Source organism: Glycine max, chromosome 3 (genome assembly GCF_000004515.6).
Source record: "Glycine max cultivar Williams 82 chromosome 3, Glycine_max_v4.0, whole genome shotgun sequence".
Taxonomy (NCBI): domain Eukaryota; kingdom Viridiplantae; phylum Streptophyta; class Magnoliopsida; order Fabales; family Fabaceae; genus Glycine; species Glycine max.
In genome coordinates this window covers 18,811,740-18,838,062 of record NC_016090.4, presented here as the reverse complement: position 1 = coordinate 18,838,062, position 26,323 = coordinate 18,811,740, and the positions used below count along the sequence as shown (strand labels likewise).

At 34.0% G+C, this 26,323-nt stretch overlaps 1 protein-coding gene across 1 annotated transcript; it reads left to right on the top strand.

The window, feature by feature from the left end:
• Positions 1-21,167: 21,167 nt before the first annotated feature.
• Positions 21,168-25,117, top strand: LOC100813946 (uncharacterized). Its single transcript, XM_003520896.4, has 2 exons — positions 21,168-21,687; positions 24,325-25,117. The coding sequence occupies exons 1-2, from the start codon at positions 21,233-21,235 to the stop codon at positions 24,554-24,556; spliced, it is 687 nt and encodes a 228-aa protein (XP_003520944.3). The 5' UTR covers positions 21,168-21,232; the 3' UTR covers positions 24,557-25,117.
• The last annotated feature ends 1,206 nt before the right edge of the window (positions 25,118-26,323 follow it).

Here is a 26,323-nt window from a genome sequence, read left to right as displayed (position 1 = left end):
ACACAGAGTTTGGAGACTTACATATACTCTCTAAGTTGGACATAAGGTGGGCTCTAATATTATAGTGTTTGACCTTGTCCCTTTTGGCTATTTTTCTTCCTAGCAATTGGCTTCTTTGAATGAAGGTCTTTTTATAGGCTCTGTACTAATTGTTTATGACTCTTGGAGAGAATTTTAAACTTATTCAAATATTATATGAGCTTTCTCTTTCATACAACCATGTTTTGGCTATTTTTACTTATGATTCATGTAGCTTCTGAACTTTTTCATGCTATATTCTATTTGTTGCTCCCATTTTAGCATATATCTAGCACATTTTCAACATTAAATTTTGGCAATCTGTTGATGCTTACTTTTGTCTTAGGGATTACCTTATGACAACTTTTGGTACTTGTCTCGGGTGTTGCGTAACGCCCTTGATTGTCTACTTCTCAGTGGCTCTCATACTACAACACTTTACATGGTGACACTTCACTCAACATGCTTGTTGGTCATAACCCTCCACTGGTCAAAACCCTTCATTTTAGGTGTTTTTTCCTCATTCGCACATTCCCGGGAAACTTCCCAGAACGTCACCATCCCATGATTGCTCCAAGCCAAACATGCTTAATTGTGGAGTTCTTAAGTGATGGGCTACTGAAAAGTAGATGCATCTTGTTAATATAGTATTAAGTCAAAAGACATTTATGGCTTAAAGAAGAATCAGGACTCCTAATCATTTTGATTAGATGCAAATAAATACAAATGATAAAAGATGTGTCTAATATGCTATCAAATCATGATCTGTATTTGTGCGTCTGAAGTTTCAGATGATGTATTCATAAGACGATCTAGTATAGCATTTAAGTAATGCATTTAAGACCTTCATTTAATAATCTATGCTCAAGATTCTTTCATGTAGAAAATATTCTCCTCAGATATGTGAAGTCCTATAGAAAATAAATGAAGCCCACGGTCTGGAAGACACTGATCCTCATCAAAAGACGTGTTCTATTGTTGCAGACTTGCTATGATGAAAGAAACAACTTTCCTACTAGAGTACAAAGTCATGTTAACCTATCAGCATAGACTTTGCAAGGAGAATGGACATGCATTTAATTCCAAAAAACTCCAGACTTCAGATGAAGACTAGAGTGAAGAATCCATCTGTTGTGACACAACAGATATATGAAGATAAAGGCTATATGTAGAAGAAGATTTGAAGAAATAAGACACAAATCAACTATGCAATCTTATTCTTTCCTTCATTCTTGTAAAACTTTATGTAAATTATTGTAAAGATAATAATCTCTCAAAATACCTTGTATACCTTGAGAGAAAAAACTAAAAGTGTTGAGTGATATATCCTTCTGCAAGACAATCACATATTTAGATAGTGTAATCTTCCAACAAATCTTGTCGATTTGTTTAGAGCTAGCAATGGATTGGTAGGACAAAGAATATTGGATTTAAGTCAAGCTTTGGGTAGAGCTTGCAAGTGTAAGACCCAAACATGGTAGTGAACAATACTTGTAACTTTGATAAGTTAGTGGAAACTTGGTGGTTGCCAAGAATGGGATGTAGTCTTGGGTTTAAGATGAATTGGTATAATTATTTGTGTGCTTATTTATATTTCTTGAAATGAAAAAGGGTTTGAATTAGTTTTTAAATTTTATATCTCCTTTCTTTTTACACAGAAAACTATTTTTCTTATCATCTAATAAAGTCTGAATCAAAACCTTTCTAAGTGATGTTAGGTTTATTTGCACCAAACGATAAATGTGTTTTCAGTCTTAGAAAAGTATTAAATTTATAAAAGCCCAATTCAACTCCCCCTTCTTGTGTTATTTGCTTCTACAGTTTGGTATTAAAGCTCAGCCTATAAAGGTTTAGTACTTAATAGTGTGTAGAGGAAAAAGTCTAGATGGAAGATAACCAACATTAGTTTTGAAATACAATAAATCACACTAGAAGAAGGGTTAAATAATGTGTTAGTCAAAACAAGTAGATGAGGTACCCACGAATGGATAAGTATCTCTTTGGGTTGCTTCCAGTCATCAAACCTATTGACGTACATGCAATAGAATGGTCAACATAAATTTATATATTTGTTTTCATTAAAATCATAAGAGTAGTCTGGGTCGTCAAGTTATGAATCGTCTAGTGTCTAACAAGTTCATCACTGAGGGAGCATCTCCTACAAGGCTACTAGGCTTTGCTAAAGAAGACTGCCCTTACTAGAAGGATAAAATGGAGATGTACATGAAGTCTACCTAGTGTTGAATCTAGCTTATCATCACCAATGGGGATATTCCCATTCCTAAACCTGAAGCTGAATGGACAGATGATGATCTGGCCATTATGCAGCTCAACACAAAAGCTAGATATACTTTGACATGAGCCCTATCAAAAAATAAGTACAACAAGATATGTAGACTAAGAATTGCTAAAAAGATCTTGGACTCATTAAGCATAAACTATGAAGGGATTGAAGATGTTAGACTAAGAAAAGTCGTGACTCTAACCAAACATTATGAAAGCTTCACCATGAAGGATGGAGATTCTATGGATGACATATTTTGATGACTTCAAGTTCTTCTAAACAATCTAGAAGCTCTTTAACAAACATACTATAAGGCTTAGATAAACCTGAAGGTGTTTGACAGTTTTCCCGAGGCGTAGGAACCCAAGACCATAACCATCCAAGAAGCAAGAGATCTGAAAAATCTTGCATATGATGAGTTTCAAGAGAGAAAGGAAGAAGAGCTTGTCCAAAGCTCTAAAAGTGCATATGCAAGAATCTGATGGCTCAAACAACTCTGGTGGATTCACATATGATGAAGTAGCCCTCACGTCCAGAAAGTTGAAACAGATGATGAAGAAGAAAACAAGTATCAATACTCCTCTAGGCGCAAGGTTCTAGATTCAAAAAGGAAAATAAGGAGGAAAGCAATATGATCATCTACTTTGAAGGTAGAAAGCCTAGACACATGAAGGTTGAATGTTCCCAGCTGAAGAAGAAAAAGAGATATTTTGGGGACAAGAAAAAGAAAAGTTTGATGGTCACTTAGGATGACTCAAATAGTAAGAAGAATAAAAATTCATACGATGAACAAGCCAACATCTATCTCGTGGAAGATACAGATGATAAGGTCAAGGTATAAAGTTGTTCTGAATTTGATACTTCTTCTCATGCTTCATCGGACAATGAAAATGATATTCCCTGTGATGTTCTTCTTCAGAACTGTTATATAATTTCTCTTTAGTGTAACAAGTTTAAAGAAATATTCAAAGTTTCTGCTTCTAAAAACACTAATTTAAGGAAATCAAATGAAGATTTGAAAAAAAAAATCCAGACTCTAGAAGAGAGTCTAAGCCTGGGCAGTAAGCCTGATGAAACTTTCATTGTCGAAAAACTAAGGAAAAAAGTAGCATGTCTTACTAATGAGTTTGAGAAGTTCTTTGAAAGTTCAAAGACTCTCACCACTCTTTTGAAATTCCATCAACATCCCCATGATAAGTCTGGTCTGGGTTTTGAAAAAGGGACAACATTGATGTGATCCTTACTAGGAGCGGATCGCTTGATACAAGTTATAGAGTTTTGGATGATGCCACTTCTAGAGAGGGAAGATAAGTCAAGTAGACGCCACAAGGATTACCTTGATAAGTTCGAGATTGGTTCAGCGAGGAACTTGGAGAGAAGTTCTCACAAAATTTTATCAAATACCAAAAGTTCCTTCTATTGAAAACGAGTTCCTTATATTGAAAATGAAATCAATACATATAGTGTATCTGAACAAAAAGATAGAAATATACATGGGCCTTTAAACCAGTTTGGGCCAAAATGACAACAAAAAAATAGAAATATAAAAAAAAGACATATTTGGCATGTGCCTTTAAATTAGTCTGGGCCTTCAGCAACAATTAAAATTCTTGGTAGTGTCTCTGCCTCTGAGCCTTCATCCTTCTCCACTTGGGCCATATAAGTATGTCTGATACCATTTGGTTGGAGTGTATCCACTGACTGTTTGGTCCTACTCCTGGTCATAGGTCTCTATATTTGGGCAGTTTTAGGATTCTCATCATTTCCTTCTTCTTGGAAAGCATTTGCCCTGAAATGTTCAGAATCATCACTTGGAATATCGATCTTGTAAGCATTGTCATTAATCCTCTCTAGTACTTGGAAAGGTCTGTCTCCTCTAGGTAAAGCTTGTTTCATCTTCTTAGTCTTGGACCTTGTCATAGGACCTCCAATCCCATGTAAATGATCATTAGACGACCTGGTTGCACCTCTATCATTTTTTGCCAGTGGCTTAAAATGTAAAGAAAGAAAGAATGCCTAAATCATATCCATGAATCATATGTTACAACAATTAGAAATTCATGCAAAATCAACTATAGAACATATCAATAAGGACACTCAATATAAAATTTGTGTTTGAACACAGTCACTAAAGCTTAAGGCATGTTTCCATGTTCAAATCAGTGTTTCAAAAGTTGTTCTTTTATCAAGTCCATGCAAAAACATCTAAACTCATTTGATATCTGGGAAAGCCATTCCTTGTTTTTCATTCTCAATGTTTCCAAAAAAATCACTTTGTTGTGTTCTGATCATCAAAAGTAAGTTTCAAAAACATCGATTGTTAATTCTTTCCAAAGCATGTTATGTCCAAGAAAAATTTTCTATTTAAGTCCCAAAAGGATTTATATATAATCTACAACTACACTAACAAAACAAAATATATCAAAGCACACGTAAATCAGTCAAAAACACAAACTCAAGTATGTTTCCAAATAAAAATCCAAAATAGTAAATAAGGTAATAAAGTACTAAAATTTAATACAAAACAATAAAATAAACATAAAGACAAGTCATGAATTTTTGAATTTCATGGTCAATCTCCTCCAATGAAATAATCAACAAAATCTGCCATGTCTTCATCCCCCTCCTGAAAAATAGGCATGTCCCCAGGCTATGCAATGATAGCTCTAACAAAACAAATTATACATTCAAAAACATAATTCACGACTAAAGACTCAAAAGTAATGTTCAGAAATATAAGACATAAGAGTAAAGTAACAAAAATTAGGACAAAGTTTAGTAGCACTAGGTTACCTCCCATGAGCGCATCTTTAACGTATTTTTAGTTGTACGCCCTTGTTATGGCTTAGACTTCCTGCAATTGGACAAGTGGTGAGCCAATGGGTTTTATGTTCTCCTTCAAAATTTTCACTAGTTTCTTTTCTTCTTTAGAAAGACTTGAATTAATTATAACTGGTTTTTGTGAATCACCTGCAAGAAAAACATATTTCAAATGTGGAGGTAATGCTTTCAAATCATTTTTTTATTCTTCATTCTTACTTTTCTCTGTCAATTCTTCAAAGACAGATTGGTGGTAAGGAATTTCCTTGAAAACATCTAGTTGTTGGAGACAATCTAAACTCTTATTTTCCATAATTTCACTTATCTCCTTAATTTCTTTAGTCATTGTATTCTCTAAATAATCTTTTCTTTGAATTAACCTCTTGGAATCAGAAATCACTTCATCCAAGACATCCACTCTAAAACACTCTCTTGGATCCTTTGGGTTAACCTGTGTGTTTACTAAAAAGGATCCACTTCCATGCTTAGACAATTGTTTTGCAAGTTTTCCAACTTGAACTTCAAATTTGTAATGGAAGCATCAATTTTCTTCTGGTTTATGATGTACATCTGCATAAACGGAGTTAGAGTATCTTCCATCTTTAACATTCTATCTGATTGAGCTTGCTATTGTTGTTGTGGAACCCTATTTGAAGGACCTGCATAAGAGTTGTTAGAAGGACCCGCAAAAGAAGTGATAGTGAGACTAGAATATGCATTATTATTTTGTAGTCTTCAGCCATAAGACTGATTTGAACCTGAGCCACCTCTGTAACCTTGGTAATTTGCTTGGAAGTTCTGTTGAGATCTCTCCTGGTTTTGCACATAATGGGCCTCTTCTTCCGATTGGCAATCTCAACTTGTTGAACTTGATGAGCTTGGGGTGTTTTTTGTGATCCACATTGTTGAAATTGTTGAGGAGGTTGGCCTATCTATTTTGTTGAGGCCACTATTTTCTTAGTCAAGAGTTTGTTTTGAGCCAGAATTACATTCTAAGTATCCAACTCCATGAGACCTTTTTTTTAACCAGAGCTCTATCATGGTGACTCTGATTATCATTGGTTGTTATTGAGTCAATGTTTACAATTGCTTCCTCTAGGCTCTTACAAAACATAGTACCTCCAGCTAAGGCATCAAGAATCATTTTTGTTTGAGGTTTCAAACCACTATAAAAAAATATGTGTCACAACCTACCCTTCGGCAAGAGGACAAGGCGAGCTTCAAGGGTGCGTCTTTTCATGAAGAAAACGTGTGGAGTCACCACCAACGTTTATTCGAGGAAAACGTTAGAAAAACTAAAAAGATGAAGGTCTATGGATTTTGAAGATGAGGGTTCAGGAGTTGTTTATGCACGGGAACGGTATTAGCACCCCACGCGCCCGTCATAAGGGACGATAGCCTTTAATCGAGTGTACAAAACATGACTTCAAGATTGCGTATTTTCCCTTTTATATTTTTTTTATTTTTTTGGGTCGACAAGGGTGTTGCCCTTGCTTCTACGTATCTTCAGGTGCGATGAGGAATTCAGACCTATGTAGTTTTTTAAGTCTGAAAGTTTGTGTGTTTCATTGATTTTATGTTTTTTGAAGTATTGATTTTGATTGAGAATAAAATTCATTTAAAGTGTTGGACCTTGAAACGATGTTTTAAACTTTGAAAAGCGGGGAGAGTCGTTAAGGAGTTGGACCTTGAAACGATCTCAAGTGATATTTTGATAAAAAGAAATTAGTTATGAGTTGGTTTTATCTTGGTTTTTGCATATTAACCTTCAACACTTTTTTTAAGATAACTTGTGGCACTAAAGATCGGTTAAAACTTACTTTACAAAAGAAAAACGATTACCGATGATAGGAGAAGGAGATGAAGATGCACAAAACAATAAAGAGGACCCCTAAGGGTCCATACATCATGTTCAAATCCTTAAAACAAAAACTAACCGGTTGGCGAATGAATAATGAACGAAGAACGATGTAGGAATCGATCACGGATGCGATTCGGAAGCACCTCGGCCTCATTTTTTATTCTTCTCAATTTCACTAAACCCTTTCAATATATGAAGGTTGACCCTTTCCTTCAACCCCCTCATGCCTATTTATAGGAAATGAGGGGCGCCCAGGCGAGCTCACCTCGCCCAGGCGAGCTGCTACTTCCACCTGAAGTAACCTTGCTTGCCTAAGCGAGCTGGTTACTTCACCCCTAAGTTATTTGGTGGCCCAGGCTGGGCGAGCCAGGGGTCAGAAAAAGCTTCAAAATGACCCTTTTGCCCTCCCTTTTGTGTATTTTCCGCATTCCTTACCAAAACGTCAAAAAACCTTTTGTATTGCGTGGCAACTAGTGTCAAGCAGCTCAATTCGGCTAGCAAGGATCAAAACTTTAGCAAATGATAGTCCCCGGACAAAATAAGGGTCTGACAATATGTAGTTATGCAACATAATCAAAAACTATGGTTTGGGCACCTTCGCAATAAAAGACTTGAATCTCACCCATGTTTCACAGAGAGGTTCATTAGACCCTTGGGAAAAAGTAGCAATGGTTGATATTGCATTGATGAATCTGGACGGAGGAAATACCCTTGTAATTAATTTTTGCTTCACCTTTTCCCAAGTGTTGAGGCTTTTGTTTGGATGTGATTGGAGCCAAGTCTTTGCCTTACCTACCAAGGAGAATGGGAAAGCTCTGAGCTAGACAGCTTTAACGTCTTCGTCGGAAGCTCCCATGGTACTGCATAGCTCTATGAAGGTAGACAAATGTGTGTATGGATTGTCATGATCCATTCCAGCAAAAGGGTGTGAACCAATCAAACTGAGCAATATTGGCTTTAGCTCCACACCCTTTGTCGCAACCTGCCCTTCAGTGGGGGTGCAAAAAGAGCCTCTTGGACGGGCTAAGGGTGCATCTTCCATTGAAGGAAAACGCGTGGAGTCGCCACCAATGTTTATTCGAGGAAAACGTTGGAAAAACCAAAATGGAAAAGGTCGAGGGTCTACGTATTTTGAAAATGAGAGTAAGGTATTAGCATCCCACGCGTTCGTCATGAGGGACGACAACCTCTAGTCGAATGTGCAAATCATGACTTCAATATTATTTATTTTCCCTTTTATCTTTATTTTCCTTTTTTGTATTTTTTATTTTTTGGGGTTGACAAGGGTGTTGCCCTTGCTCCTTCGTATCCTCAAGTGCGATGAGAAAATCAGACCTATGTAATTCTTTAAGAACTGAACGTTGGTTAAATTGTTTTTATCTTTTTTGAAAGATTGATTTTAACCGAACAAAAGTCGTTTAAGGCGTTGGACCTTTAAATGATCTTTTGGTTTTTTAAAAGAGGAGAGAGTCGTTAAGGCGTTGGACCTTGAAACGATCTTCTCAAGTTTGAAAGGCGAGAATCGTTAAGGCGTTGGACCTTTGAACGATCTCTTGATTTTTTTTATGAAATGGAGAAGCTTATGAGTTGGTTTTATTTGGTTTTGGCTCATTAATCTTCAATCCTTTTTTAGAGATAACTTACGGCGCTAATGACCAGTTAAAATTTATTTTAGATTGATGAAAAGAGTTTATGACACAAACGATCGATCAAAACTTATTTAAACAGTGATTAAGTGAGATCATAACACCAATGATCGGTTGAATTTTATTTTAACGGTGATTAAATGAGATTACGATATGAATGATCGGTCAAAACTCGCTTTAAACAAAGAAAAAGATCACCGATGATCGAAGAATGAAGATGAAGACATACAAAGCAAGAATGGACCCCTAAGGGTGCATAAAATGAATTCAAAGCTTCGAAGTAAAAAACTAACCGGTCGAAGAACGATGAACGATGAAGAACGGCGAAGAATGTTCGCGGAATTGATCACGAAAACGTCACGGAAGTGCCTCGGCCTCGATTTTTCTCCTTTTTTCTCCTTCTTTTCACCAATTTCAGTCGAATTTGCTCACTAAGGGTGTTGAACCCCTTTCCCTCAGCCCCCCACGCCTATTTATAGGAAAAATGGGGGAAGAGGTTGCCGCCCAGCTCGCCCGGTGACTTACTCCAGAAGCAACTTGCTTGCCCAGGTGAGCTGGTTGCTTCTCCCCTAAGTCTTGTAATGGGCCCAGGTGGGCCCAGGGGTTGAGGAATGCCCCCAAATTGACCATTTTGCCCCCATTTTGAGTATTTTGCTCATTTCCTTCCGAAACGTCACAAAACCGTATGGATTGTGCATTAACTGGTGTTAAGCAGCTCAACTTGGTTGGCGAAGATCCACATGTTGGCAAACAATTATCCTCGAACAAAATTATGGTATGACACCCTTGTTGTTGAAAGGAAGAATGACTATGTTGTTGTAATACTTTGGTCCTTGTTAATAAGCATAGTCACCAAGAGTCCTCCTTGGTGGTCTATTTCCTTCTTCTCCTCTTCCTCCCATACTGTTAATTACAAGTGGCTTTTCTAGTGAAGGACCAGGCGAGTCAAAGTCTAGCTTAGGCAAGCCAAGGATCAGAAAAAGTTTCAAAATGACCCTTTTGCCCTCCCTTTTGTGTATTTTCCGCATTCCTTATCGAAACATCAAAAAACATTTCATATTGCGCGGCAATTGGTGTCAAGCAGCTCAATTCGGCTAGCAAGGATCAAAACTTTAGCAAATGATAATCCTCGGAGGAAATTAGGGTCTGACAATATGTAGTTATGCAACATAATCAAAACTATGGTTTGGGTACCTCCGCAATAAAAGACTTGAATCTCTCCCATGTTTCACAGAGAGGTTCATCAGACCCTTGGGAAAAAGTAGCAATGGTCTCAACAATATAATAAAGCAAAATAGTAAATCATAAATTTCACAATACTTAAATAACTAAGTCTAATAGTGCATCACTTCTAGATAATAACTTGCAGATGTTATAGTAGTGGTAGATCATTCCCATCGAGGATTTCATGTTATTAGAGAACAAGGGTTTGTTGGACAAGTGGCCTCAGAAAATTTTAAGAAGGGGGGGTTGAATTAAGATTTCGTTGACTATTCCTAATTGAAAATTTCCCTTTCTTAGATATTCCTTAGATTCAATTATTTCTTTAATTGTAAGTTACTCGAATAAAAAATGAGGAGAAGTAAACTTAAACAAATATAAACACAATAGAAAGTAAAAGAGATTAAGGAAAGAGATCATGCAAAACCGAATTTATACTGGTTCGGCCACAACCCGTGCCTACGTCCAGTCCCCAAGCAACCCGCTTAAGATTTCCACTATCCTTGTAAAATCCTTTACAAGCAATGAACCACAAAGGACTTCCCTCCTTTGTGTTCAATGATTACAATCAAGAAGTTATTCCCACTTCTTGCAATGAACCCCAAGGAACGTTGGTCCCTTGTGTCCAGTGATAATAACCAAGAAGTTATACCCACTTCTTGCAATGAACCCAAAAGATGTTGGTCTTTTGTTTCCAATGATCAACCAAGAAGCAAATCCTGCTTCTTGCAATGAACCCAAGCAATGTTGGTCCCTTGTGTTCAATGTTTGCAACCAAGAAGACCTTCTCTTGAAAATAGTCACCAAGAGTAGGTCTCTTGAAAATCTTTTTGTAAGAATGGAGGAGAGGAAGAAAATAGAATAGCACAAGTTTTTGCCCAATGAATTTTTCTTAACAAAGCAAGTGTTGAACAAAAACTCTTAGAAAAATGTTGAGAATAAGCATTAATTAGTATTCTGAAATTCGTGTCATGGTCACATATTTAGTCATTTGATGGATCTTGAAGAACCATGTTAAAAGTTGTGACTCTTGGCAGAAACTAATCATTTTAAAAGTTGTGACTCTTTGACAATTTATTTTTCAAAACCAGTCACTGGTAATCAATTACATTACCATAATGGTGTAATCGATTACACAGTTTATTTTATCAAAAGTTGTGACTCTTCATGTTGAGGTTTGAAATCCAACGTTCAAAAACCACTGGTAATCGATTACAAATATTGTGTAATCGATTACACTATTTTAAAAATATTTTGTCACAAGTTGTGACTCTTGAGATTTGAAATTCAACGTTCAAAAACATTGGTAATCGATTACATGCCCATGGTAATCAATTACTACTTTGTAAAACAGTTATAAAACTGTTTTGGGCTTCTGGTAATCAATTACTGCCTTATGGTAATCGATTACCAGAGAGTAAAAACTCTGGTAAAATATTTTTCTTTGAAAATTTATTTTGGACAAATTGTGCTATTCAATATTTTCTTTGAAAAATTCTTTTTATACTTATCTTGATGCTTTTCTTGAGGCTCTTGCATATCTTGAGTCTTCTCTTGAATCTTCACTCGAATCTTCTTGATTCTTTAATCTTGTTTGAATGGATCTTTAATAATCTTTGGCATCATCAAAATAATCTTGGAAGCTTTGATTTTAAAGGTGATAATTTTTGTATTTGAGAATAACACACTAAATGAAGGTATGTTAAACACTAAACAGACAAAAAACAACCCAAAATGACTTACATTTTGATTTAAGTTTTTTAACTTGCTGACTCGTGAACTCGATTAGTAAACTCGAGAGTCTACTGAGTTTACTTAAATTTTATAGAGTCTACCCAAAGTATACTAAAAAAAGAGTTTACTCAAGAGTCAACCCATAGAGCGTAACTGAACTCGTAAACTTGTAAGAGTTAGTGAGTTAACTCGAGAGTTTGATAACCATGCTCAAAGGAGAATTTTTTTTCTTATCTTTTTTCTGGAAGCAAATAACATAAGAAGGGGGCTTGAATTGTGTTTATAGAAATTTTATAGTTTTTCTTTGACCAAAAACATGTTTATCGTCTAATACAGGTTCTACTGAAAACAAATACAAGATATTGAAAAAAGCTTTATTAGACTATGGTTTTCTTTATTAGATCAAAACAAATATAAGATCTAAAAATAAATTCAAACCCTTTTTTAGTCAAACAAAAAGAAAAGAGTAAAGAATAACACAATAATTTATTTTAGCTCATCTTTACCATTGAGACTACGTCTAGTCTTGGCAACCTACCAAGTTTTCACTAACTTATCAAAAGTTACAAGCATTCTTCACTGTCACTTCTAGCTCACAAAGACAAGTTCTAACCCAAGCTTGACCTCAACCCAATATTCTTTGTCACTAACTTATCAAAAGTTACAAGCATTCTTCACTGTCACTTCTAGCTCACAAAGACAAGTTCTACCCCAAGCTTGACCTCAACCCAATATTCTTTGTCCTACCAAGTCACTGTTGGCTCTAAAAAAAATCAACAAGATCTGTTGGAAATTTGCCCAAATACTAAGATATGATCGTCTTACAAACAAATATATCACTCAGCACTTTAGTCTTTTCTCTCAAGGTTTTCAAGGTATTTTGTGAGCTTTATATCTATACAAAAATATTTACAAGAAAGAATGAATAAATGAATGACTCGAGCAAGTTGATTCATGTCTTGTATTTTTAAAGCTTCTTCTATTTATAGCATTCATCTTCAAGTGTTTGTTGTCTCTTATCATATGGATTCTTCACTCTAGTTCTTCGTCTAAAGTCTTGTGGTCATTGGAGCATTTAATGCTTGCATTAAATGAACTTCCCTTCTTCATGTAGAGTCCATGTTTATAGGTTAGTGTGTTAGACACTTCAGTAGAAAGTTACTTCTTCCATCAGAGCAGGTTTGCACATGCAGAGTGCACCTTTTGATGAAGATTAACATTTCTAGACTGTAGACTTCATTTATTCTTCATAGGACTTTGATAAATCTTAGGAGAATGTTTTCTGCAAGAGAGAATCTCAGGCATAGAGTATTAAATGAATGTCTTAAATGCACTACTTAAAGCAATGTCAGATCGTCATATATGGATGTATCATATAAAACATCAGACGCAAAGGTACAGACAATGATCTGACAACACATCAGACTTAACTTTTTTCATTTGTATTTATTTTTATTTAATCAAAATAATTAGGGGTCCTGGTTTATCTTTAAGACATAAATGTCTTTTGACTTAACAATCTTTTCTTTTTTATGATGTCAAACAAATACAAATGTAAAAGTTGAGGACATATATATGATATATGATATGACAGTTTAAGTGCAATAACAGTCTTATTAGATGCAATATAAGGTATAATAGACAACATGCATCGTAAGACTTTGAGATAAAGTACTTTCAATCAGAAAACTCTCATTTTATTCACCAGAGATAAATTACATAGAGAAGAATAGAGGAATAAGAGTCTAAAGATTTGGAAAATCTCCTCCTCAGATGATGCGCTCCTCCTTAGCTTCTACATCTTTTGCTTCTTCTGCTTTTACTTCTTCCCCCTTTTTGTTTGGCAACTTCTTTTTCCTCTTCTATCTTGCGAAAGAACTCATCTCCAAAATCATCATCAAAGGAGATATCTATTGGGGTTTTAGTATACTTATTAAAGAAGTAATCCCTAAAGAGTTTCTACCTTTTAGCTTTTCTTTCAACATGAGTTTTGTCTTGAAGAGCTTCAGCAAGCGACCCTCGAGTCTTAAGCAATGCTTCTTCATGTAAATGCACATACTCCCAAGATGGAGGAGGGCCATCATAAACTTCTACGGTCGTATCTTCAGTAAAAACAAGGATCTCATTATCAGAATTCACTTTCTTCAATGATGGGCTTAACTTGATGAATGAAGGTGAAGGTGGAGTGTGAAGTACCTAAAACACACTAAAAGAAATGAGGGTTGAATAGTGTGATAGATAAAAACTTTTCTTTTTGAAAACTTTGAAATTTTTTCTCAAATATATATCAATGGATGATGGGTTTCATCCAAGGGGTTCAAAATCACTTTGTTTTAAAAAATCAGTTCACAAAACTTGGACATAATAGTGTAGAAAAACACATAGGTTTTATACTTGTTCACCTCAACTCTTGGGCTACGTCTAGTTCTTCTTCAAGACTAAGGCTTCTACTGATCAAAACTTTGATTACAGCCAAGTATTCTCTATGCCACTTCTAGCTACAACAAGTACTCTCTAAGCCACTTCTGGCCCTACCCTTAATCTCACCCTAAGACTAAGACTCGAGTATTTTTTTGTCACGAAGTGATTCTTGACTTTCACAAACAATAAATGTTTGATAGAATGTGTTTTAATCACTCAAAGAGTGTTTACACAGTAAGTTTGATGCAATCCTCCCAAGGAGGTGACCCATCACAAAAGCCATGGCTAGGAGATTCTAAGAAGATTGGGCCAGAGATGCAAGTGAAGGCCCTAGAGTTCTCATGAGCCTTAGGGTAGATTTTAGGCCAATGAGCTAAGTATGAGCCCACTTACCTTTGTACATATTAGATTAGGATTTCATTATTTTTGGGCCTTGTATTTAGGGCTCCATAGTGTAGGGATGGTACCCTAGTAATGTAGGATTTTTCAGTCCTTGTATTTTAGGGCACCTAGACTAGTTTTCCTATTAGAGTAGTTTTTCTATTAGAGTAGTTTTGTAATTTCACATTCATTAAGTGCACTATTTGATGTTGATAACTACTAAATAAAAGTGCTTTTTATAATGAAAAATAAAGTGAAATTGTCTGCAAAAATAATTATTTAGCAGTTATTTCTGCTTAATTGTTAGAAGTGATGCTTTTCCAAATTATGGCTTGCAGATATAAAAACTGGAGGGGTTAAAAGCAAAAGGCTACAAAAATTATGAAGAAAAAGTGAGGATTTAGCATCAGGCCCAGCCCAAGGCGCGCTGGCCATGCTAAGCGCGCAAGCAAGCACTTGCGCTAAGCGCACAACACGCGCTAAGCGCGAAAACGTGCACCTGTGCTGAGCGAGCAAAGCGCGAGTACAAAGGCCCAAATCCACTTCAGCAACTATAAAAAGAGAGTCAAGCCAAGGAGAAAGGACACACAGAGTCTCAGAGCACTCTCATACCTAGCTAAAGCCAGAGAACTCCTCCTTAGGGAATTCTATTCACTCTCTCATCATTTTTTCCCTTCTTCCATCCCTTCTCCTCCACTAATTCTTACACCCCCATTTCAGTGTAAGGTCCTCAATGACCATGAGAGGCTAAACTCCTAATTAGGGCATGGCAGGCCTAAAAAGCCAAAGAGATGTATTATGTATTCCATATTTATCAATACAATAGGTGTTTTCTATCCTATTGTCTTTTTCTATTTCTATTTTATGCATTATTCATCTTTACATTATGTTAGGGGTTAGATGCTCGACAGAGGGTAACTCTAATAAAAATATAAAGAAAATATGCATGTATCAGTTATAAGGGTTAGGCGCTCGACAGAGGATAACTTCTAATAGAACAAAAAGAAAAGATATCATAATGAAATCATTGGTAGACATAGGATGATAACATTATGCTCATGCATTAAAGCACACATCTAGAATCAAAGCTTCATGCATTTCATCTATTGAATCTTTGCAAAGGCATTTGGGAGATAGGTAGGTAAAATAGGTTTGTCATCGTGAGGTATCAAAGCCAAGTAATCGAATATATGTGGGTAGGATAAATTCACCTAATTGATAAAGAAAAATCCAAAAATCATACATCCTAGGCAAACAAGACATGTTAGGTCCTAACATTCTCATTCTATTGAATTCTATAATTATTTATTTTACTTTCTATTATTTTCTCTACCATTAGTTGTTATCTGTTACCATTCTTTTACTTCTTTTACACCACTCTTTACTTCTTCCCTTATGAATTGAAAATTATATGATACAAATACAAAACAAAATCCCTGTGCAATTCGACACTCAGACTTCCAAGTTTTACTACTTGGACATTTGGTGCACTTGCCTAACAGTTAACAGATGTGTGTGTGTTGGAAGAGAAATTTAATTGAATTGGGAGAAGCCCAATCCAATTAAATTTTGGACCATCCTCAGCGGGAGGTGAGCATTTGCTTGCTACACCCCATTGTCGCATCATATAGTCACACTTTGTGCATGTACTTCATGCTTTACATGCCTCATGACACCTAAGCACACTTAGTGGAGAATCTTGAAATTGATCTTGGATTAGTGGACAGAACCATAGCTAAAATTCACTAATCATAATTAGTGAAATTTTGGCTCCAAATTTGGCTCCACAAATTAAAATTCAAATTCAAGTGAAATTTGAATAGAAATTCAAATTTCCCTCCAATTTTGTGTGACACTTAGGCTATAAATAGAGGTCTTGTGTATGCATTTTTTCAACTTTGATCATTTGAGAAATTACACTTGAAAGTTTAGACCTCATTTGAGGCATAAATTTTGTGGCCCCCTCTCTCCCTCTTCCTTCACTCATCTTCTCTTACCTACAAGCTCTTATCCATGACTTCCTATGGTTGTGAGCTTGTTCTCGACTCATCTTCTCCTTGAAGTGGTGTCTTCAATCACCTTTCATCCTTCCCTATTCTGCCGTCATTGATGTTCAAGAAGCAAAGGACTCCATTGATGTTCAAGAAGCAAAGGACTCCATTGATGAAGAAGATCCAAGGCCTACAAGCTCTACATGGAGCTACATCAAAGTTTGAATAAAATGGAAACTTGCTAACTTAGCAAAGCCATGGTTCACTCAATTTGCTCAGGTTTCTTCTATCCAGCTAAACGGACATCATTACAACATTTTGTTTGTTTTGACTCAAATGATTCTCTAATGATTCGAAAACTTCATTACAAACATTTTCAAGCTTTATATAGACTTCAAAGCTTCGATTTGTCGAGAGATCCCAGCTAGCCATTGTCTAACAGCTTGGGCACTTTACACGTCGCATATTACAGTGTGGACAGAAAGTGTGAGGACCACAAACATCTTCTGCAGCGTATCTTCAGAGAAGTGTATCTTGCTAGTGTATTCTTGTATTCAGAGCTGACTTTTAGTTGACAATTCAAATACAATGTTAATAGTACAGGACAAAAAGAATAAAGAATGTCAAGACAAGACAATTCAAAACTTCCCTCTTGTGCGCTATGGCACGTATTGCTTATTGAACCATGGACGTTACTTTATGATGATAACTCTTAGCTCTTGAGGATCAAGTAACAATTCCATGGCTTTCGGACTATGAGCCAAGTGTTGACTAGATGTTGAGGCAATATCGTCCAATGACTGATATTTCAGCTATCGTCCACAGCCTTTCTCCTCATGCTTTTTGCTTATATCTCGTAGAGATAGATAAACCTGTAACTTAAGCATGAAAGGTTAACACATAAAATTTATACATTGTTAACATCAAAACCTTAGGGACTTAACGATTTGGTACAGTCCAATTTGACTTGAACGCAGCCAAACTTAATAGAGTTTGTAAGATCAATAGAAAATGAGAAGCTGCGCTCAAACACAACAATAAACTCTCTCTTCCGTACACAAACATGTTTTGAAGGTGAATCAACCTCAAAGAGATTGTGACTAGTTGTCTGATAACAATGTTCGGTCTTGTGATGAACTCCATCTAATGGTGGATTCTCTTTAGATTCCAGACTAGAGCAGTGAGCTCCCAATTTGTAATATCTTTTCAGAGCTAGCCAATCCTTACTTGTTAGATCCCTCTTCTGTTGTAAAGCAGCTACTTCATGCTTGAAGAGTCTACTTAGCCTTGTCTTTACATAGTGGGTTGAGGGTGTATATTCATCATCTTCAATGAGAATCTCTTTGCCCTTGTAGCAGTCTACTTTGGGAATCAGAATTGGCTTGTCTGTTGTTATCTAAAACTTAGTTGCAAAGTGTAAGATACAGAAATTGAGACCCTAGCATGAAGGGCATATGGACATTGAGCCTCTGCAGCCATTTGAAGGAAGCTTGCCATGCCCTAATCTCTTCTTTGTACTGGTTTAGGTACAGATGCAACTGCGAGCCATAATCTGAGAATTCTCATTCTTCAAGGTAGATGTCTTCTATATGGAAGGACTCCCTAGACTTCTAGGGAAGAACCACGTTGAAGATTTCCATCAGACTAAGAAGTTGTTGAAGGTCTAAAGGAGTGGAGAAAGTCATTTCATCATAGGCAACCTTTTTGCTTCTCCAGATTGTAGCTCTTGGAGGATAGACCTACCTTCCAGACAATATGTGCTCAAAGATGATGTTTGTTGAAATCATTTGTAACTTAGTTTTTAAAATCATAAAGTCGACTATATGCTTAGATAATTGACTACACCAAGGCCTTGTATCTTAGAATTAAGATTAGCTTAGATAATTGACTATTTGGGTCTAAAGCTGATTTCACTACCACATTTAATCGATTATTTGTGAAGTAATCGACTATATGTTCTTCAAAAAACTCAAGTGATGTGAAGAACAATTTAATCGACTATATCTATTAGATAATCGAGTATTTCTGTTCTGAGACTATAAAATGAGTTTTTTAAAAGGAACTTGTGTGTGACACCCATTCTCTTATATTTTCACTTCATTTTTCATTGAGAGAAACTCATAAACTTATTGTGTCAACACCCTTTAGGTCCTTTGATAAAAAAAAAACTTATTTTTACAGAAGAATCATTGGATCTTTGTTGTACAATCACGAAGAGATGTTGAAATTGCATAGTAAGTGTTTTCAACTTTCATATCTTTCACTAATCTGGTGAATTCTTTACTTAATTTGTGATTAGTTTGGTGAATTCTTTACTTAATTTGTGATTAGTTTCGTGTATCTTGAGTGAGTTACTCAAGTGTGATTTATATAGTAGGTTTCTACATGTAGATTTGTTTTTGTTGATAGGTTTTTAAGAGTTTTGCATGTGTGGTTACATGTGCATGTGAGTTTGGTTGTTAAACTCAATATGTAGTGGATAGATTCAAGCTAAGGTTGTTGCATATCAAACTAGATGTAGATTTCTTTGAAAACAAACCAGTATCAATCTCTTAAGCATCTTCTCTCTAACCCTTCATCTTTTAATTACTTTTTGCCCAAGGTTCTTTACATATTGGTTGTGATATTTGCTCTGTATCATTGAATCAACCTATTGTGTTTGGAAGTAAAAGGATATTTGCATAACATCTCAATCTCTTGATTCAATTGGTTTAAAGGAAGCAAATTGCGAAAATCTTTAAAAAAAAAGGATAAAAAAAAACATTTTCAAACCTCTTGGTTTAAGTTTTTGTGTGTCATTATTTCTAACACTACTCTTATGGTTAATAGATAGATAACCATATATTATATAAATTTGACCCTTATAAAACATAGAGAATCTGAGCCTATTTAACCAACTAATAGAAAAGCAATGCAATAAATTTTGAAATATTCTAATTAAGTAATAATGGATTTAGCACCATTTGAGTTGGCATCATTTGTATTCATGACAACCATGCATGCATGCCAGTTACTTGGGTAGCATTACTAAGGGGCAAAAGCCTTGTGAAACTCGCTTAAAGACGTGTCTTGAAGATATGACATCCGATATCTATATACTTTGTCCTTTCAAAAAAAAAAAAAAAAAAACTAAATTTGTAGCATTGTGTAAGACACTCTTGTTATTACAATACAGAGTTTGTAGTGCATGTACAAGTAATGGCCAAGTATCTAAGCAAATTACATGTAGCAAAAGTCAAAGGCACAAAATATATTGAATTAGGCTACACATAAATTGAGAGAAGTTAGAATATATATATATATATATATATATATATATATATATATATATATATATATATATATATATATATATATATATTTGGTGGATTACTCAAATTAATAAGAAAGCGGTGCGGTAAAATTTGGAATATTCTATAAAAGTGGTCCCATCGTTATTAACACCATCTGAGCTGTATGCTAAGAAAATATATTTCTTACTCCATTATTTTTAATAATATTTATTTAATTTTTAATCAATTAATAAATGAGAAAGAGATAGATAATTCCCCTTATTTCATGACAATTTAAAAGGGATAAATTTTTTTAGTATGTCTTGCAAGAATAATTCCACACCTTGTTTTCTTCTCCCAAACAAACGATGAAATTCCCTGTTTTTTAATATTTTTTCCACTCTATTTCTGTGCCAATTACTTATACTGTGTGTGGTTGGATGGAAAGAAAATTAAAAAAAAAAAAGAGGGAAAGAAAAAGAATTTTGAATGAAAAAAAAGTAAAATAAAAACTAATTTTTTATTTTTAGAAGTCTAATTTTTTTTCTCGCCTTTCTTTTAATCTTTGTCCCACAAAACAAAAAATTATATATTGCTATTCATATTTTCTTTTCTATCAATATTCTTGATATTCAAAACATCCCATTATGTTTGTCACAATTTTTAGTTGTAGAGTTTTTAAAGCTAAAATATATTTTGAATTTCTAATATAAATATATTTTTAATTTATCCAATACCTAAAATAAATTTTTTTAATTTATCATAAATATAAAATATACTTAAATTGATTTTTAATTAATAATAACTTTTTTGTTACACTGGATAATGTTCCGTAAATTTGATCTTGGCAATGTCTGAGACTATGACCCGCAGGCTCAGTCCCATCATCATCATATAGAAACTGAAACAACCATTGGCGTAATGTGAACTAGTCCTCTTCCTTTCTGATATATATCCAAGGTTTTGAAATACAGTTTTCCTCCCAATATATAGTAATATTTATGTGGTTTGGAGTAATTATTAAGATTATGGCACAAACTGTGAAAGCTAACATCACACCAAGTTACCACTTACTTTATTAATGTTAATCTTCTCCATCTTTTTTTTTTCTTCAATGCCCCACACCTCTTGTTTCTATGCAAAACCTGCGTATGTTTCTCTGTACTCTCACTGCACGTTCTGTTTTTGTCTGCAGTGTCACTGTCCCTGTCTTCTTCAGCCACACCAAGAGTCCCTCTCTTGCACACCAATCTTTGTTTGAGACCCTTTTTCTCTCTCTCTTTCTAACCAGCATTGGAGCCTTGAAAGCATGGAACTTTCCTTAACCTGTTCCATAACTTGAAACTTCTAGAATGATGCATTAATTAAAGGGGTTGCAAGCAAACGGCACCTAATCCATTTCTCAATTTTTTTATATACCCTCCAACTTCTCTCTTTTTTTTTTCTTTCTTTTGTTTTTGTTATATATATATATATATATATATATATATATATATATATATATATATATATATATATATATTCTTAGTAGAAGAGGTGCTTAAACTTTGAGGTTTGAAAATTTTGTTTGTGTTTTTATTGAAATGTCAAGTCTACAGATGTGTCATGTGGTAGATTTGGAGCAAGGGAGTCTCAGTCACCACCACCGTTCAGTGAGTGGCAGTGACATGAGCATGTGCTTTTCTGATGCTGAGAATGGTTCATGCTATTCCCATTTCTATTCAACAAATGGTGACCCTTATGATGATTACACATTTGGTTGTGTTTCTGATGCTGAGGATGGTGGTGATGTTGATTCAAGGAGGGCTTCTTCTGTCACTGATTCTGTGGAGGTGGAAATTGAAAGTGGTGCTCCTGAAATTAAGGTGCATTTAGCCAAAGTGGAGAGGGATTGCAGGATTTGTCATCTTGGTTTGGAGAGTGATGATAGTCAAGAAGAGTCCGGAGTTCCCATTGAATTGGGGTGTTCTTGTAAGGATGATTTGGGTGCTGCTCACAAGAATTGTGCTGAGGCCTGGTTCAAGATTAAGGGGAATAGGTGAGTTTAATATTCTTTAATTTAAAGCTTATCTTTTCTTAGGTTGTTTTTCGTTTTCAATTGGAACTTGGAAGTCTCAAAATCTGCTGCAGAAAAAGTAAAATTGGAAAAGCCTCTTGTTTGGTTTTCAATTAGGCCAATTGTAAACTGAATCTTGCCTCAATTTCGCCTTGAAACTCAATTTGAAATGGAAGTAAAAGGAGAATTGTTTTTGCAAACGCATTTGTGAAATGAAGTTCGTTCAAACTTAAGCTTACAATTTTTAATCCAAAGATGCTCTTAGTTGGATTGTGAACTTGGTTTTTATTTTAACTTTCATAATTTTAGAAAAACAGAAAATACAAACCCTCCTTTTTCTTGATTTGTTGCATTGGGAATTTGAGCTTATTAACTAGTCATGTCATGCCATGTCACTGCTTGCAGAAAATTTTACAATTTAGTGACATCTTGTATTTAGTGGAAGGGTATGGATATGATACTCAAAACTTTAGTGTAGAAAAATTCTGAAATGTAAGTGAAGTATTTAGTAGGCAATTTAACTTATGAATGGTTTAATTGAATTTTGAGTATAAGGAACAAAACTTTTAAGGCAGAAAATTCCATCGTTTCTTCAAGAGTGGGGAATGTTATAGAAGATTACATTATTTAAAGAAGACTTAAAGAGTAAGGCATAAAGCATTAGTCAGTCTTACTGATTAGCTGAGTTGTGCAAGCAAAGTGGGATTCCTTGTTGCTTTGTCCCTTTTCTGAAATTAAGGAATTTTCATATTATTTCTTTTTCATTATCTTTATCTCAATCAAAGTGGAGATTTGACACCTTCGCCCTTTTGTTCATGTATTTGGGATTTATTTTTGTTGTCTTGGTGGATGCTTATAGCTTGATGATGTGTCACCAATGATATTTTAACCCAAAATGTTAAGGATTTGTGAAAATTTGTTCATTTATGATGTATGATGATATCAAACTTTTAGTATGCTTAGTTGTTTTACTCACCACAAGATAGATCCTAGTCAAAGAACTTTAAAGTTAATTATTGTCACACTGCATGTAAAGGTTCAGCATGTCACTTGCAGATAGTAGAACAGTTAAAACCTGTACTCATTGTAACTGTGCTAATCCCTGATTTTAATTGCAATACATGAATTCTAATTCAATATAATGCTATAATTTTTTCCCCTTGTTTAATGCATGGTAGTGAACCTATTTTATTGATGAATTATCTCTTCTCCATGTTTGGGACCATCTATGGAGGCAACTATGGTTAACAGTATAACATATCTAGTTGCTGATGAAGTGGAGGGAGGAATGTGAGGTGGTGAACTAGTGGGGCCATGGTCACCCCTAATTTTTGTGATGTTTTTTGAAATTACTATAAAAATTATTTTGTGGTCCCCTATATTAAAAATATTTGTCTTATCTATATAATTTATTTATTTTCTCTTATATTATTTCTGTACTCAATACAGTTATGTAGTTATTTTATTTATAAAAGGATAATAGTTATATATTAATTTCTGGCATATGTCTGTAACCAAAAAAAAAAATATCTTGCATATATTAATGCACATAAAAGTTTAAAATTTCTTTACTAAGCCATGCTATTTGATCATAGCCTCCCTTAAGCCAAAGTTATGGCTCTGCCCCTGCAAGCGCATGATTAGTGGCTTTATTAAGTGAAACAGAATATGAATATGTTCTCTGTTCTTTCTTTGACATATCGATTGATGCTTTTGTTTTATTGATAGAAAATTCTTGAAATAATCTTTTTCTTAATGGGTTTAGAAGAAGCTGCATGGTTTACCTTACCACGTGATTTTTTCATTGTCCCACCAAAGACAAGTGTAGATTTGTAGAAGGTATCAAGTAGGAATCAGAATCTGTCTGGTATGACATCTTAGTAGAAACACATAAGTTAACTGACAAACACTTTCATTCAATTTGAAAAAAATTCCTTGGTTGCAATAGTGAGGAATAATTGCTCCACCCATCAACTATGCCCTTATTCTGTGTATGAGCTTCTAAACTCTTAAGGATTTGGTTAATGTACTAAGTTTGTGGTTGTTGAAAATGTGGCCTTTTCTTTTCTGTCTAGTTTCTATCATGCATTGCCAATACTATGCGAGTTCTCTTTTGCTAGTTTATTTTGATTTTTCAGTTTAAGAGGGGATAATAATGCCCCTGATCCTTATACAGAGCATGTACTCAATGGTACCAGCAATTTTTCACCTGTGCTCTCTCTATCCTGTTTCACTTAAAGCAATACCTTGGTGGGATTTATCATATTTACTTTCTTCTAGTTGTGTAACCTCACAATTATAACTGTAACTATTTATATGAACATCTACCTCTTTAGTTTAAAAAATAGGTTAAATATGTTTTTAGTCCATGCAATAGAATAAAATGAATAACTAAGAAGAGACAATTTATTTTTGAGAGACTAAAAGTGAACATTATTTCATTTGTGAGGACTAAAATTGTTTTTTTTTTTTATCACGGACTCTCTGTGAGATTGGTGTAAAGTATCTATTGATTTTTTCAATGACTAATTTCAGTTAGAAAACATGACTTTGTTGATGACTAAAATTATATTTAGCCCTTAATTATTTTTTCTAATTTTTTTGTTTGTTAAAATTCAGGACATGTGAAATATGTCATTCTGTTGCACGGAATGTTTGTGGGGCAAATGAGGAGACAACACAGACTTTGAGTGACAGCAGCAATGCTAATAATGCAGCATCCACAATCTCAACATCAACAGAACCTCGAAGATTTTGGCAAGGCCATCGCTTCCTGAATTTTCTGCTTGCTTGTATAGTTTTTGCATTTGTCATATCGTGGCTTTTTCATTTCAATATGCCCTCCTCGTAATTTTTCTAAAGCATAACTTTTTTTCTTTACTTATATTTTAAAGAAAAATGAAATCTAATTTAATGGGGGAGGGGGTGAAGAGAAAGAGGAAGAAAAATAGAAAGGAGAAACCACAATCTAAAATAGAGAATTGATTCTTAGAGATAACTAATGTTCTCATTTTAAGGCCTTACTGGGGCTATGTAAGTAGGCATTTATATCATCCTTGCCTCTATGCAAGTCAACAGTTCGTGATTTAGTCATTTATGTTGTGCAGTCTTCCTATAATATTGGGTCTTTCTTTATAGTGCTTTCTTATTCAGACAAAGGTATATAGCAGAGCTTGTCTATGTTTAGAAAAAAAAAAAAAATCCCCCCTATTACTTTATTTTGCAAATCAATGTGATTTTGCATAAATATTAAATGTATATTATAGATATGATTGTTTTAAAGTGAACAACTCATTTTAGTCGGTAAAGTAATCTATTAACATTAACAATGTACCAAAAGGAAGGTTTTTTTATACCACATGTTAAGATTCTATAAAACTTTTCCCTCCTTTTTCAACAATTTCAAGCCATTAATTTATCTTTTAGTTAAACGGTCCATATCATATAGTGATTAACAATTATTTTTTTCTGAAAGTTTCTACTATTTTGAGTCTGTCTAGGATATATTATGTTATCTTCTTTTTTTTCCTATCTCAAATTATTATAATATCTATTTATTTATTTTATTAGCAATATCTATTTATTTATTTTATTAACAAGGGAATGGAAAGGAAAAAATTCAAGTGATTGAACACAAGTGATTTATGTGTTACAGTTAATGTTAAGTCGATCGAATATTACTTGAGTTTGATTCTTAATGAAAATAATTTTTTGTCAGATTTTATTTATCTTTCAATTTTTCAATCGAACTTCAGATTAGTCAGATTTTATTTATCTTTCAATTTTTCAATCGAACTTCAGATTAGTCAGATCAAATTTTTTCTAATGAAAAGGATTAAAACAAAAAAATTACTAAAGGAAGGTTTTTGGTGTCACATGTCAAGATTCTATAAAATTTTCCCTCCATTGTCAATAACACATCCAAGTCATTAATTGATCTTTTAGTTAAACAGTTAATACTCTACAGTGATTAACAAATATTTTTCTCAAAAAATTTCTTTTACTTTGAGTCCTTTGAATGTTATTTATTTTTATAATAATATGATTATAATTTTTTTTTAAAATGACTATATTATCATTAAAAAAATAATAATATTTAATATAATATTAATATATATATATATATATATATATATATATATATATAAACATTTTGGTCATCAATCTATTAACTCTATTTTAAGGGAAGGTTTTGGGAGAACAAAAGGTCATCTTTTAGATAATTTTTTTCCCTCTCAAACCCTCTCTCTCTAATTTCATTTTTTTTCAATGTTTTATTATTTTTATTTTAAAATCTTATGAAATTATTTATAGTTAAACATTGTATAAAATCATGTAAATAGTTTCATAAATAAATATTTCGTTGATTAATATTTAAATTATCATATTATAATTTTTATACTGAAATTTAATTTAAATATAATTAATTAAAAAATTTAAAATTTTGAATCCACTTTTAATAATTACATATACGAAATTTTTTTTCATTATTATTTGTATATACTCTTATAATATTTTGCAAAAATGTATAAAAGCAATTTTAATATTAATTTATTTATTTTATAAGCAAAGAATTTCATTAAAATAAAAACCAGTAGCACAATAAATGCCAAGCTTA